Source organism: Palaemon carinicauda, chromosome 17 (assembly GCF_036898095.1).
Source record: "Palaemon carinicauda isolate YSFRI2023 chromosome 17, ASM3689809v2, whole genome shotgun sequence".
In the NCBI taxonomy this organism is placed as follows: domain Eukaryota; kingdom Metazoa; phylum Arthropoda; class Malacostraca; order Decapoda; family Palaemonidae; genus Palaemon; species Palaemon carinicauda.
Window position 1 is genome coordinate 44,423,900 of NC_090741.1, and position 15,996 is coordinate 44,439,895.

A 15,996-nucleotide genomic window follows, 5' to 3' on the forward strand; every position below is an offset into this window, starting at 1 on the left:
GCAACAACCCCCCCCCCAGTACCCCAGGGTTACCAAGGAATTAATCCATCTGCGCTCCTACTCGATCGTCCATCGGAAGAGCGCGAGCAAGGAGCTTTTGAAAGAGACTCCAGGGTGCGAGAAAAAGAGAAACGTGCTTTGCTCTGCCCTGAGGGAGAAAGGTCGCACTTCATCGTTTTCTTCCTATGCTGCCCAAACTTCTCGCATTGGGAGGCAGACCACTCTCTACACTGTGCGTAGGGCAAATCCTGCTCGAATCGATGTCCTCGGCACGTAGGACACGGAGAGTGCGGGTCGGTCTCCAACGACGATATGAAGGTCCCGCACACGTCACCCTCACGCCCTAGACAGGTTCGCATGATGAAGATAATCGCAAGAGAAGACACACACACCTGAAAAAAAAAAAAGCAAAATTGAAAAAGTCCAACAATAGTCTGGAAGAGAGCGGATATGTCTGATCTCAACTGAGCCAAAAGAAAAACTGATGTTTCTCACTGCTGTGAGAGTATATATAGAGGTGGCTGGGTAACCCTCAGCCTACCCGCTCAAGCAGTTAGGCAGGGTTTCCATCTCACAATTAAAATCTAATGGCTACCTTCTAGCTACACTGAAAGATTATCTAATAATCTACATAAATAATGGAATGTTTGTTAGTATGGGAACAAACGACTTGTTTTCATTTTTATTGAGGGTTTTATGTGTGTTGTTGTGTTACTGTTTGTGTAAAACCTACATAATTACAGCATTTGTTTTATATGTCAAGCTACTACTGAATCAACTGGGGCTTGGAATGCATCCTTAACTTCTACATTATTTGTAATGGGAAAAGATTCGGTATTTAACCATCTTTTGGAACATATTATGATCAAATACCAAGGTATCACTGTACTTAAAAAGGATAGATGTCAACACAAGGGTAAATTCTTCCAAGATAATGCCATATGAACCTCAGGCAAGTATATTAGTAAATTTCCTTATCAAAATTCTATTTTTGTTAGTCTTACCAATTCCAAAATTGAACAAAATGAATCTGAACATGGAAATCTCTATTACCTACGTTATTGTTGTATTTCAGTCTAATCTGCTTCTGTATTAATATCTTATACAACAGGATAAAGAATAATAAATTTATAGCTTAGCTACAAAAACACATTTGTAACACTAAAACATATGTATTATCTGTAAATATACAATCAACAGAATGAATGATAAATTAAAATTGTACAAAAATGTGATGAGATTCAGTGTACATGATAAAATTGAGCCAATAAAACATACACAAAATTGAGTACAAAGTACTGTGACCACTGTATTAAAATCACGTCTTTACATAATGCACATGCATGTGTTAGATACAGAGTTGCCAGATGATAAAACCTTTTAGAAACTATAGTTGCTGAATGATATATGTTCTTGACAGAAAATTAGGTTACTTGATAAACAAGGACAGCCAATACTAATACAGTATTTTGATCTAACTGTGCATCTGAATTTCTTTCAAATAAATATTAACAAATTGTGATTACTTAAAAAGAATTAGTATCCAGATTGAATTTTCAAATTTCTATAAAAAAAAATACTTGTGCTAGAGCAATTTTACCCAATTCCTAGCATTCATACCAAGGCGCTTTGAATAATAAAGAATTTTCATGTAATAACAAGGAAGAATTTTAATTTCTCAAAATAAGTGGTGTAGTAACTTTAAATTAATTGTAGTATGATCATTCATGCTTGAAAGCCTTGTAAAGCATTTACATAATCTACATTGCATAAAATGTATAAAATAAAATTTCTAAAGCACCCCCTAATCTTGTCATAAATTCTGAAGGCTTCAAAGCATCACTAATTGCCATATTTGACCTTGATTTTCAAAAACTATGAATGCAATGCTATCATTATTTTGGTATTTCTCCATTTCAATTAGAAGAAAATCGGCTTAATTTCAGAAAAGTTCACCATTCACCAACCTAAGCTAAACAGTTATTCATAAAGTTACATTTAAGCATGGAGCACAGCTCAAGGAAACGTTCATCTTGAATATATAGAGGCTTTTTTGCTTGATTTCTATATTCTAGTGATGAATATCTTTCTTATTCATTAGCATTAAGGAAAAAAATTAACATATTCAAAACATGAATATCAAATTTATAAAAAATCCCACTCTACCTATCACACAGGGACCTACATTGATACTTTTTTTAAAATTCCATTTGTGAAAACTTTCGAAAGTTGTAAGTTAGCCACTTTGCGAGTAAGCTTTACTTTTTTGTCTTGCACACTTGCTGCCTTGATTTCATATCTTCGCCACACCTGAATGTCTAAACCGTTTCTCAATGCATGCCTGAGCCATTTGTATCTATGAGGTCTATATTTTCCAACCTCTTGGCTATATCCTAATTTGTGAAACAATCTTCTGACACTCAAATCATAAAAACTTGAATTTTGTGGTCCCACCTCTTCAAAATCTTTCAGGATTGAGGTCACTACATAGAGATAAAGTCTTATTACTTTTCTTTACGTCCTCTCAATCTAGTATGTCACTAAACTCAAATGTTCACTTGAGTTCTCTTCACTATAACATATTCTGCATCTTCCACATTTTCACTGTCAGCTGTTTCGATACAAGCAGCGACTATTACCTCTTCCTCCATTTATATTGTATATTGCAATCTTGAGCAGTTCTTTGGATACCATCTACTCTAATCAGTATATATTGATGCTAAGAGTATCAATGTATCCACTTTCCCAAATGCACATAATGGGCCTTTTTCTATTCCTCATTTACTCGAGTTAGCTCTTACCGATTTTCAAATCGTCCAGTTCCACTCCACTTTCTTCAATATACAAAAACATTATTAAGGCATCCAATGGTTTGGCCAATTTTAGTAGGTCAACTGTAAATAGTAGCTCCCGTAAGCTTATTTTTCAACACTGTAGCTTCCTCCATTACTACAACACATAACAGCGGGCTCAGTATTAATCCTTGAGGGATTGCAATATTTATCCAATATTCCTGATAAATGTACATAAACCTAAGTCTGGATCTTGTAATTATGTTACCACCACATGATAAATGAGTCTTTCTGTAATCATGAACAGCAAACTTCTGCCCATCATCAAAGAATAGTACCCTAAATCGCACTTAAGATTTCAGACTTTCTAAGCTTGTGAATTTCACAAAAAATAAACATGGTATAATCCCAATGCAAACAGTTCCAATGTAATTACAGGCAAAGATTTTAAAGAAACGTTGAATGAAAGGGAAGAATATACAAGTTCCCAACATATGTATTGTAACTTAGGGCATAAATGTTACTATATTTAATAACTATACAATTATTTCCACTGAACAAGAAACTACACTGCTTTTCTGAAGCAGTTTAACCATGCCATATCATCACTGTGGTGGTGTGAACATTATTTCCAAAGGAAAAACTACACAGCCAAGATTATTAATGTAATGCAAACCGTATTTCCAAAACTATAAGTAACTATAGAACTGTGATACTTGATGTATTGCACAACAGAAAGGAAAAAATCAATTTCATAGCAATGAACTGGGAAGTCCAACTATGAAAGACAGACCACAGTATGAAGGGATTACACTTTAGTTGGCAGAATTTAAAATAAAATATCCATCTTTGGTGACCATTGGACTTTCTAAATCTTTGGTGACCATAAGAGTTTCTGAAAGACAAAATGCAAGCTAGAATTTGAAGTGTTGAAGAAAACAGCTGCCTTTATGAACATGCTGATATATAAAGGTTATTCAGAAGGTTAAATTCTGTTATAAGGAAATGAAAAATTACGTCAAAGTAAAGAGCATGATATGCAGATCAGAAATTCAGGTGTCGAGAGAAAATGAGAAAAACAAAAATGTTCATTCAAACTTGCCTTTTACATGTCACAAGGGCAAATTTGAATCTTGTCTATCACAAGTGTTGAGTCTTAATAAAAGAAATTGTACTAAAGTGTCTTACCAAAATCAGGACAACACTGAGTTACGATTCATAAAAGGAATAAGACACTCACATATGAAATATCTGAAAACATATAATGAGTAAAACTGGAAATTTTGGGCGACTAAATTAGCTCAATAACCAGATCTTTCAATATACAAAATGATATGATTGACAGTATATCTACTACATAAATAAATCTAAAGATTTACTGGCATTAATATTTTCATGAAATGAGTCTTCGCTTATAGGAACAATATTCAAGGAAATGTCAAAGGAGTCCAACATTGTACTAAGAAAGCTACATAATAATGAGCAATATAGAAAACCTACCTTGGACCCTTCTTCCATGCATGTGCATCGAGTCACTGTTAAACAGGTATCTTTCAGATTCTGCAGTTCACGCTACTGATATTATGTTATACGAAAAGAACACACGAACACAAATATTTGGAAATTTCCTGAATATTTCTTTCTCTGGAAGATATGTATTGTATTGGCTAAAACTATATAAATACATTACAAAATACTCATTGCTTGAGCAAGTAAAACCTTAATACTACTGACTAAATGCATTCCATTTGGCAACAACTAAAGGCATTAAATCTGGTCCACATCAAATAAATTCTAGTTTATATAGAGGTTTGTTTTGCCACCCGTTCGTATTTTAACGTAATGGCAAACTTCTCTAGTTGATCAAGTTCTCTTTGTTTACCCGTGTCTCTCAGCCATACCTGAAAAAAAAAAATAATGTCAGCACTTTAAAAAGGGAGAAGGAAACAACTTTGTAATAAATAGCATATTTTTTAAATGCTACTGTACACAAACCTGAAGTCTTTTTCTATGTAAGGGCTTTATAATGTGACTCATTCCTAAGGTTAGAATCATTGACGATGTCGCTGACTGGCATTATTCCTGTTACCGCACCCCGGCCACACGTGGTAGTACTGTCAGTGCCCTTTGTGTGTTTCCAGGAGACATTACCAAAAGGTCTTTGAAGCATCTCTTTGGCTTGTAGCTGCACCCACTTTCAAGCCTCAACTCCTGTTTCATTTCTTTCATCTTGCTATCCAACTTACTTAAAATTTAGTAAAACAGTCTCCCAAATCCCAGGGCTGGGCTATATGGGCTAAATTACATATATTAATCAATAGACCCCTCCTGTTGTTATCCAGAGATGTCAGCTTCCCAGTTACGAATGTGGGCATGAGAAGGAAGAGTCCAGTAACTCCATCCAGCCTAGTAACTGCTAAGGCAAGAGGTTGATAGAACCCTTTACCCAGTTGGGTTTTGTATAAACACTTATTCTACTGATTTAAAAGCAATGATAAAACTTATGACATACAGTACTTAATTTTGTAAAAGGAAGCTGATTAATTCAAAGAAAAATTTACATTTTTGAAAGAAAAAATGAATTTTCATTCTCCACTTAGAGATCAAAAAGTTTCAAAAACATTTGTTACTTGATAGAAAACCACAGGTTGTAAACAGAGAGAATCATATAAAAAATGTTCTATAAACATACTCTATGAATATAAAAAAATGTTATTTTGATAATAAAATAAATTTTTGAATATACTTACCCGGTGATTATAATAGCTGCAACTCTGTTGCTCGACAGAAAAACTCTACGGAAAAATTCGCCAGCGATCGCTACACAGGTAGGGGGTGTACTCAACAGCGCCATCTGTCGTTCAGATACCCATTACTCATTGTAAACAAAGAACTCAATTTTCTCCTCGGTCCACTGTGTCTCTATTGGGGAGGAAGGGAGGGTCCTTTAATTTATAATCACCGGGTAAGTATATTCAAAAATTTATTTTATTATCAAAATAACATTTTTCAATATTTAACTTAGCCGGTGATTATATAAGCTGATTCACACCCAGGGGGGTGGGTAGAGACCAGCAAAATATGTTTACATCATATGAGCTAAGAATTTTTATTTCATTTTATAAGTTATCAAAATAACTAAACAAAATAAATAGGTACCTGGTAAGGAAGTCGACTTGAACAATTACTCTGCCTTTTTAAGTACGTCTTCCTTACGGAGCCTCGCGATCCTCTTAGGATGCTGAGCGACCCCTAGGAGCTGAAGTATCAAGGGTTGCAACCCATACAACAGGACCTCATCAAAACCTCTAATCTAGGCGCTTCTCAAGAAATGACTTTGACCACCCGCCAAATCAACTAGGATGCGAAAGGCTTCTTAGCCTTCCGGACAACCCAAAAACAATAAAAACATTTCAAGAGAAAGATTAAAAAGGTTATGGAATTAGGGAATTGTAGTGGTTGAGCCCTCACCCACTACTGCACTCGCTGCTACGAATGGTCCCAGAGTGTAGCAGTTCTCGTAAAGAGACTGGACATCCTTAAGATAAAAAGACGCGAACACTGACTTGCTTTTCCAATAGGTTGCGTCGATTATACTTCGCAGAGATCTATTTTGTTTAAAGGCCACGGAAGTTGCGACAGCTCTAACTTCGTGTGTCCTTACCTTCAGCAAAGCTTGGTCTTCCTCATTCAGATGGGAATGAGCTTCTCGTATTAACAGTCTGATAAAATAGGATAAAGCATTCTTTGACATAGGCAAAGATGGTTTCTAAACTGAACACCATAAAGCTTCAGACGGGCCTCGTAAAGGTTTAGTTCGTTTTAAATAGAACTTAAGAGCTCTTACAGGGCATAAGACTCTTTCTAGTTCATTTCCAACCATACGACAAGCTTGGAATATCGAACGATTTTGGCCAAGGTCGAGAAGGCAGCTCGTTTTTGGCTAGAAAACCAAGTTGTAGAGAACATGTAGCTGTTTCAGATGAGAATCCGATGTTCTTGCTGAAGGCATGAATCTCACTGACTCTTTTAGCTGTGGCTAAGCATACCAGGAAAAGAGTCTTTAAGGTGAGATCTTTCAGGGAGGCTGATTGTAGCGGCTCGAACCTGTCTGACATAAGGAATCTTAGTACCACGTCTAAATTCCAACCAGGTGTAACCAAACGACGCTCCTTCGTGGTCTCAAAAGACTTAAGGAGGTCCTGTAGATCTTTATTGTTGGAAAGATCTAAGCCTCTGTGACGGAAGACTGATGCCAACATGCTTCTGTAACCCTTGATAGTGGGAGCTGAAATAGATCGTTCTTTCCTCAGATATAAGAGGAAGTCAGCTATTTGAGTTACAGAGGTACTGGTCGAGGATACGGATAATGACTTGCACCAGTTTCGGAAGATTTCCCACTTCGATTGGTAGACTCTAAGGGTGGATGTTCTCCTTGCTCTAGCAATCGCTCTGGCTGCCTCCTTCGAAAAGCCTCTAGCTCTCGAGTGTCTTTCGATAGTCTGAAGGCAGTCAGACGAAGAGCGTGGAGGCCTTGGTGTACCTTCTTTACGTGTGGCTGACGTAGAAGGTCCACCCTTAGGGGAAGTGTTCTGGGAACGTCTACTAACCATCGAAGTACCTCGGTGAACCATTCTCTCGCGGGCCAGAGGGGAGCAACTAGCGTCAACCTTGTCCCTTCGTGAGAGGCGAACTTCTGCAGTACCTTGTTGACAATCTTGAACGGAGGGAATGCATATAGATCTAGATGTGACCAATCTAGGAGAAAGGCATCTATATGAACTGCTGCTGGGTCCGGGATTGGTGAGCAAAATATTGGGAGCCTCTTGGTCATCGAGGTTGCGAAGAGATCTATGGTTGGCTGGCCCCAGGTGGCCCAAAGTCTCTTGCATATATCCTTGTGGAGGGTCCATTCTGTTGGAATTATTTGTCCCTTCCGACTGAGACAATCTGCCATGACATTCAAGTTGCCTTGGATGAACCTCGTTACTAGTGATATGTTTAGACCTTTTGACCAGGTGAGGAGGTCCCTTGCGATCTCGTACAACGTCAGAGAGTAGGTCCCTCCTTGCTTGGAGATGTACGCCAAAGCCGTGGTGTTGTCCGAGTTCACCTCCACCACTTTGCCTTGAAGGAGAGACCTGAAGCTTTTCCAGGCCAGACGTACTGCCAGTAGCTCCTTGCAGTTGAAATGCATTGTCCTTTGACTCGAGTTCCAAATCCCCGAGCATTCCCGACCGTCTAATGTCGCACCCCAGCCTACGTCCGATGCGTCTGAGAAGAGAACGTGGATGGGAGTCTGAACAGCCAGGGGAAGACCCTCACTTAGGTTGATATTGTCCTTTCACCAAGTCAGACAAGACTTTATCTTTTCGGAAACCGGGATCGAGACCGCTTCTAGCGTCTTGTCCTTTTTCCAGTGAAAAGCTATATGGTGTTGAAGAGGACGGAGGTGTAGTCTTCCTAGTGACACAAATTGATCCACGGATGACAGTGTCCCTACCAGACTCATCCACAGCCTGACTGAGCAGCGTTCCTTCTTCAGCATCTTCTGGATGGATAGCAGGGCTGGGGGCTGATCGTCTTGTTGTTCAGCAACGTCCTCATCAGAGGGTTCCTCATCCGAAACTGATGAGGAAACGGCAACGGAGTGGGCAACGTCTGGCTCGCTGAATCCGGTCGCACTGGTGGATGCGTGACGGAGCCGGACGCAATATCATGGAACTGCTGCTGTGAACTGTCAACAACCATGGGTGCGCGAGGAAGCACAGCGTCAACCCGAGACTGTCTAGACCGTCTGGGTTGTGCAGTCAGCACCCTACCGGGTTGCTGAGGTTGACGCACTGCGTCAAAACAAGTCACCTCTGCTGGTTGTTGAACGTCCTGAACGTCAACAACCACCTCCGAGCGTCGCTTAATGTCAACGTGCGGCTGGCAACCCACACTGGGTCGCATCGGTGGAGGAACCACCTCAACTGGCAGACGCTAGTAGGTTACCTCAGCGTCAACAGGGCGCACAACCGACCGGTTGGAAGGTTGTTGGCCAGAAGGTTCTTCTCCGCATTTAAGTCCTCTATCAAGGACGCAAGCTTGGACTGCATGTCTTGCAGCAAAGCCCATTTAGGGTCTACGGGAGCAGGTGTGGCAACAGACGGGGTTAGCGACTGAGGCGGAACCGTTTACCATCCCTGAAAGCCTTGTTATGCGTGACATAATAGTACAGCAAAACTTCAAAGGCTCGACAACAGCTGTGAAGTTGACCTGTAAACAACTTGGAGCGTCTCCTGGCTAGGCGCCAGGGAGAGTCTACCAGAATTGAGAAGTCTATCTGGGCAGAGGCATGAACTCCCAAGCCGAGAACTTCTCTCGTGTCATATCAGACTCTCGCTCTATAAACCAGTTTAAAAGAAGGGAAAGCAAAGGCTGTATCCCCCAAACTCCTCCTGGTGAAAAACCAGTCGCCTAGCCAACGTAACGCTCTCTAGGAGAGCAAGAGAGCACTAGCTTAAAAACAACGTCTTTGAAGTAGCTAGGCCTAGTGTAAGCTCTGACGTTTAGGCGAACGGGGAGCAGCAGTTACAAAAAGATCCGGACGAAGATCCTTAAAAAAAATCATCATGATTTAATTAAAGTCCATAGGAGGCTAAGCAGCTTTAGGCTCCTCTCCATCTGACAGAGTCCTCAAGGGAATATCAGTAGGAGGGAGAACAGCAACTTCCTCATCTACAGGAACCTTGTCCGATAAAAGCTGAGTCTCTCACTGGTGCATTAGTAGCGGACCAGAACGCAACGTCATGTAACTGCTTGACAGTCTGTGAACTGTCAACAACTGAACTGTCAACCACAACAGGTGCGTGAGGACGCACAGCGTCCACTCGAGACTGCTTTGACTGCCTAGACTGAGCAGTCAAAACAACTCTAGAATGCGGAGGTTGACGCACAGCGTCAAAACAAGTCAACTCCGATTGTTAGTGAACGTCTTGAACGTCAACAGGAGCATCAGCCAGTGGCCTAACGTCCAAATGCGGCTGAAAAACCACACGAGACCGCATCGAGTGTGGTTCTAAACAACCTGACTGACGTGACTAAGCTACGCCAACGTCAACAGTAAGCACAAAGGAACGTTAGGTTGGCTGAAAGCCAGGATATCGATGAGATAGACGGCTAGACTCAACGGACTAATCGGCAGAATAGTCTTCCATAAGGGAGGCAAGCATATACTGCATGTTTTGCCATACAACCCCTTAAGGATCAACGGAAATGGTTGTGGTAATAGACGAGGGTAACGTCTGTGACCGCAACACTTTACCTACAGAAAAAGACTCTCGGAGTCTGTGTTACGCTTTTGTTAGGCGGCGAGCAGTTATCCGATGACTGCATAGGGTCAGAGCTGTCCTAATGGCTGTAACCAGGACGCTGGACCTGTCCTGAAAGGACTGACTTTCGCTTAAGGGCTTCGAAACCTTGTGACAGGTTTCTTATGCGAAAAGCCTACGGATGGCGAGGAGAAACAACGTCTCTCTCGTCTTATGGTAGGGGAGATCTTGGTAAGATACACCCGATACCATAGAGGGAAAACGTCTGTTCGTTGGTCAAGGCCTCTCGAACCCATAAGTCGTTTGACATTACTTCTCCCCTGGGCTTGGGAGCTTGTAAGAGGTCCCGGACTAGGTGAACGACAGGCACGAACAGACGAACCCTCGGACGCAACACTGTAACACTTTGCGCCTCGGACGCAACACTGTAACACTTTGCGCATATCACTTTATCACTTCGATTTTCTGTTTTGCACTTATTTCTACCTGAAACACTCAATTCTACCCTTCATTAAAAGGTAGTAATTGCGAAATTAGTCGTATAATGCAAGCTCATAATACCAGCAAAAAACAGAAAACATATTTTAAGATAAAAAGAAAAATCAGTGGCTGGGAAAGAGACTAAACACTAGTTCATATAACTACGTTTTCAATCTCTCACCGCACATAGCCTGGGGACGAGAATAAAAACCTAAAAACGTTTTATCCTTCCTCCCCGTACAGCGACTAGGGACGTGAGTAACACGAGAACAACGTTACCCGCTTGAACGGAACGTTTTCTCTCCTCTCTCTCCCTCCGTCTCTATCTCTCTCTCTCTTTCTCTCTTGATTTCGCACCTAAGAGAAGAGCCCAATTATATATCGTCAAAAAAAAAAAAAAAAAAAAAAATGTTATTTGACTAAAGGAAAAAGCTGAAAGGTTTTTCAAATAAAAAGTTCCTTTAAATTAGAATTTAAAACATTTAAGCTAAGAAAGAATGAACAAAACGTCAGAATCGATTTACTCTTACTGCAAAGTAAAGATAGAGCGCATGTTGAACGTCCTGAACGTCAACAACTGCGTAGCATAAAAAACTAAACGTTAGTTCATCTTTGAAAACAGTACGAAGACTATCAAAGAAATTCTTTCATAAAATATTACATTTAAAAAGTTTTAAATCCTTAGCTCTTTAAAAGCTAAAGACGATATAAAGGGCTCAACGTTGATTAACTTCGGTTTCCAAGTTAGGACCGCCTACTCTCAGGAAAGGTCTATATAAACAAAGCATTAAAATTTATTTTTATATGTTTATAAAAAATGGAAAGTTAATCGAAGAGGCCTAATAAAGGCGGAGAGATATAAAATATATATAGGAAAATCTATAACGTGATAAGATAATTACTAAAAGCCTAAACACACTTCCGTCTAAGGGAAGGGTCGGCCATTTAAAAGTGAAAGAAAGTCCATACTCTCTTTGTCACCATAATTAAATCTATCCAAAACGAGTTCAAGTTTTAAGATGAAGATAAAACACCTGCATAGCGAAAGCTCAAAACTAGAATAGTATACTTCACCAAATAGTTGTGAAAACAAATCCAGTTAGCAACAGCGAATTAGTAGGTCTTGCCGGTAGCCCGACAGAGAGAAAATTGAGTTCTTTGTTTACAATGAGTAATGGGTATCTGAACGACAGATGGCGCTGTTGAGTACACCCCCTACCTGTGTAGCGATCGCTGGCGAATTTTTCCGTAGAGTTTTTCTGTCGAGCAACAGAGTTGCAGCTATTATAATCACCGGCTAAGTTAAATATTGAAAATTTTTAGACATTAAACAATAGAGAAATATTATAAACTGAAATAAATTATTTAACACCAAGGCCAGTCTGCCATGCCCCTTGAAAGAAATGACTTGAGTTGTCATCTACCTTACTCTGAATCTGGGAATGTGACTCCAGCAATGGGTAGCAACCAGTAACAGCAGCTCTGGGTAGGAGTTCAACCATACGACTGAGAGGCTGTGCATAATCACGCGTCTGTCAGTGTATCTTTCAAGAAAAGCAGCATCACTTTGACAAAGAACAGGTCTCTTACAAAAGAGAGAGAAACAGGTTTAATCCATAAGCTAAAAAGATGGGTATAAGACATACTCTTGGGGTGCTCTTAAAATACTTTAAGATGTTCCTCTAGTCTGCATACCAGTTACATGTAGGGTGTGATGATAAGAACAAACCTGCTTCTAACAACAACCCACATAACAAATAAGGGTTTTTCTTAAGGTTAGACATATAAGAGCTGCAGGTCTTTGTAGCCAAAACAGTACATTTAAGCTACAGCATCTCCATGTAAGCAATAAAGTTGACTAGTAAATATAACATACAATTCGAATTAAAAATGATTATGAACACCACAGTGTATTATAAGACACACTCCTAGTTTTAAATACAAAAAAAAAAAATTATAAGTATTCATGAGTAGACATACAAGGTTGGTTTGTTAGCAACGAGAGGTAAGAAAATAACAAAAGCCTTACCAATGACATTAACAAAGATTAAAAATGAAGCTTGAAGAACTTCATGATGAAAATAATGAATAAAAAGTAAACACTAATTATCCCATAAAAGTAAAAAGGAAAGGCCTTACTCATGGATAAAAAGTAAACACTAATCAACAGTGCCAATATGTAACAGTATAAAAGCTTCATCCCAAGTAAAGTGAAGGAAAGGGGAGCCAGTCATTTTACCCTTCCTCAAGACTTATATTGAACACATTACTATATACAAGATTCATCTCGTCCCATAAATACAGATCTGCTACCACAAAGCCAAAAACATGTGTTGCAATACTTGTGGGTATACTTCCTTAGGAAGGCTGCAGGTTGTTGATGTATCTAAACTCCAACATCTGTCCAAATGCAGATTCTTCAGTCTAAGTGGGAATAATATTCGACTTCGTGAGCTCTACACTGGGCTGATATATTGACTCCCTTAAAGGTCAAAGCGTATGCTCTAAAAAGTTTCATGAGGTTTTCTTGGTTCTACCAATGCTAACAAAGAGATGCTGACACTGGTAAGAGATGTCAGTTCTTTCCAGAGGCCATGACTGGAGCAATACCCCTAGACAACCTCTCTGATAGTCTAAGGGTAGTTATCTGGAAGTGCTGACAGATCAGGAATCATTCTGCAAGTAGCCATCTAGGAGCAACCAGGGTCATCCTGAGGCCTAGAATGGTCAACATCGATTTATCAGCTGGCGGACAACCTGAGCAAAGGGAAGTAAGAAATCCAACAGATCAAGTGAGTCCTAAACAATCCTCAAACACTGGCCATGGGTCTCATATAAGGGAACAAAACACCTGAAGCTTCCTGTTAGCCGTGCAATGTAAAGGACGGTTGCTGGTGATTCCCGGGGAGCAAGAAGCCACACTGCTACGCAAGGATGTACTTACCACCTTGATGTACTTACCACCTTGAGCTAATAACTTGCTCCTGTCAACTCAGCCTATCTGCTCCTACAATCCTATTGCCAGAAATATACCTGGCTGATAGTTCTAAAACCTTAGTACACCGGCCAGATGTGCATCTGCTTTTTGAATTTTCAAAAGGGGGAGGGAATGAAACTGACTCCTTGCTTGTTGACAGGGGTTACTGAGGTGGTGTTGTTACAACAAAATTACAGACTGCCTCATCAAATGTTATGTGCAGTTAGAATACTGCTTGCATTTCCAGGACATTGAAGAGCGGAACTTCATTGACCACACACCTAAAGCGAACTGGTAGTCGAGGTGGACGCCCTACCCTTCTTTTGACGAACCGATGGAACTCCCCTGGTGAGGTTTTTTCATGCAGCAACCAGGAAAAGCAGAGCATGCCTCCTGTCTCAGTGGAATATGATGAACTGGTGGACCCCTGAAGATTGACCAGCGACCCTTCAAATCCCCAAAGGAATCTCTGGTGGAGTTGCCTGTGTGGAATGAACTTCTTCAACATGGAAGGTAGCCAAGTGACAATACCAGTGCCAAGGTGTATTCAAGAACACTATCGGTCTGTTACCAAAGGGGGGGGGGGCATTCGTTACTCAGGACTAGCCCTGCGCTCTGTCAGCAGGAGAGGGGGAATTCTGATCTAAGCTTGCCCCTCTACTTCCCCTTCCTGATCTCAGTAGCATGAGGGGCCTCAAAAGGGTTTGGCATGTACAGAATCCCTTCAAAAGGAAGAAGTCATAAGTGCTCCTGTTCAGTGAATAGAGAAGGTAGCAGCCTTGTTACCCACGATCCTTCAGGAATGGCCACATACCTCTTAGAAAAGCCAGACCCCTTGAAGGAGACTACTCCTCTCCACCATAGCCTGCACAAAGCTCCTCGGAAGGAGAGACATGGCTGCCTGCTCCTATGTGAACTAAAATGTTTTGAGAGATGGAAAACCAAACATCCCTCCTCTTCAAAAGCCCAGTTTGCCCACTGGAGTGCTAAGATAGGATAGGATACAACAATATGCCTGTACTCATTGTGGCCAAAGATAAAGGAAGAGTCTTTCTCAGGCGAGTAGGCAGGGGTTACTTGCTCAAACTTATGACCTGTTGTTAATTACCTTGAAAATTATTTCAACTGCAGTTCAAACTCCACTTAAATCATTCCATATTTCAGAGAACGAAAGGTTTATACTGTATACATGGAGGAAATAATACTAAATTACATTGGTAAGGAAAAGACTAATAATATACTCCTCAAAGATTTCTAAAACCAATTTCTAATAGAGATCTTAAGACTGCTAACAAACGAATGAAACTGGAACTACTGTACTACTGCAGATCTCTAAGATCTGCCAATACATGCTCAGTATTGTGGGCAAGAACTGTTTTCATTTGAGATTCAAGTGTTTCTCACAATTTCATACCACATAAAACTGTTGTTCAAAGTAACAGGATTGTTGAAAAATGAATGAACTCTCACAAGCTACTATAAAGTATTCTACAATCACATGAACAAAAGAATTACTGTCTACAGCTTTTCAAGATTTTACTTAAAAGTTCAAAAGGTGGGTATGGAGTAAACTATATACTGAATTTTACACCCAAATGAAGGTAAAATAATTTCAAATTTGTTGCTTTACAAAGAAAAAATATAGGCATTTCAGATGTTACCTAAAAAAATTAACGGCAAAGCATTACAAAAAGTACAATGAATACAATAAAAGGGGCTGCTCCAATATTACATACAAACCTGAAGAATTTATCAAATAATACAATCACTTGGAATGCTGCCATGGAACATACCTTAAATTTAGTGTCAATGACTTTTTGCAGAATTGCCCGCTGCTCAGGAGTGAGATTTGCATCTTTCACCTCGGATCTAAAACTTGAAACACACTTTCCAGCATCTTCAACACTCTGTAAGAAAAGTGGTCACGTTATTTATTCTGTACTAGTGAAATACAGCAATGCATTGCCTTCAGTTGCAACATAACTTTAATTCTCATGTATGCCCCTTGTGGCCGCGGGGGCATAAAAACAATTTGAATAGCGCCAACGTATCCCTGTGTGTCGTAAGAGGCAACTAAAAGGGACAAGAGGAGGGAGCTGGGAACCCCGTCTTCTGTATTATAATCATGTGAGACATCAAATAGGTGGAGCTGGGGGGAAAGTGACTGCTCCCCGCACTCTAGTTTTGGGGTGTTTGAATGTGCGTGGATGTAGTACAATAGAGAGTAAAAGATGTGAGATTGGAAGTATGTTTAGGAATAGAAAGATGGATATCTTGACTTTGTGTGAACAAAGATAAAAGGGAAAGGTGAAGTGATGTTTGGTGAAATGTCTGGTAGTGTGTCTGGTATTGAAAGGGGAAGAGCAAGAGAAGGTGTGGCTTTATTGCTGAGTGAATGGATGACAGGTAAAGTAGTGGAATGGAAGGAAAT

At 40.1% G+C, this 15,996-nt stretch overlaps 1 protein-coding gene across 3 annotated transcripts in view; it reads right to left on the reverse strand.

Annotated features, from left to right (window-relative positions):
• Nucleotides 1–1,283: 1,283 nt before the first annotated feature.
• LOC137656715 (TBCC domain-containing protein 1-like) overlaps nt 1,284–15,996 on the reverse strand; it is a 137,511-nt gene continuing 122,798 nt past the window's right edge. For all 3 annotated transcript variants that reach the window (XM_068390948.1, XM_068390947.1, XM_068390949.1), the window contains exons 13-14: nt 15,359–15,472; nt 1,284–4,693 (exon numbers count right to left, since the gene is read on the reverse strand). In XM_068390948.1, coding sequence (XP_068247049.1) covers nt 4,592–4,693; nt 15,359–15,472 — 216 coding nt within the window. In that variant the 3' untranslated portion in view covers nt 1,284–4,591. The remainder of the gene's footprint in view (nt 4,694–15,358; nt 15,473–15,996) is intronic.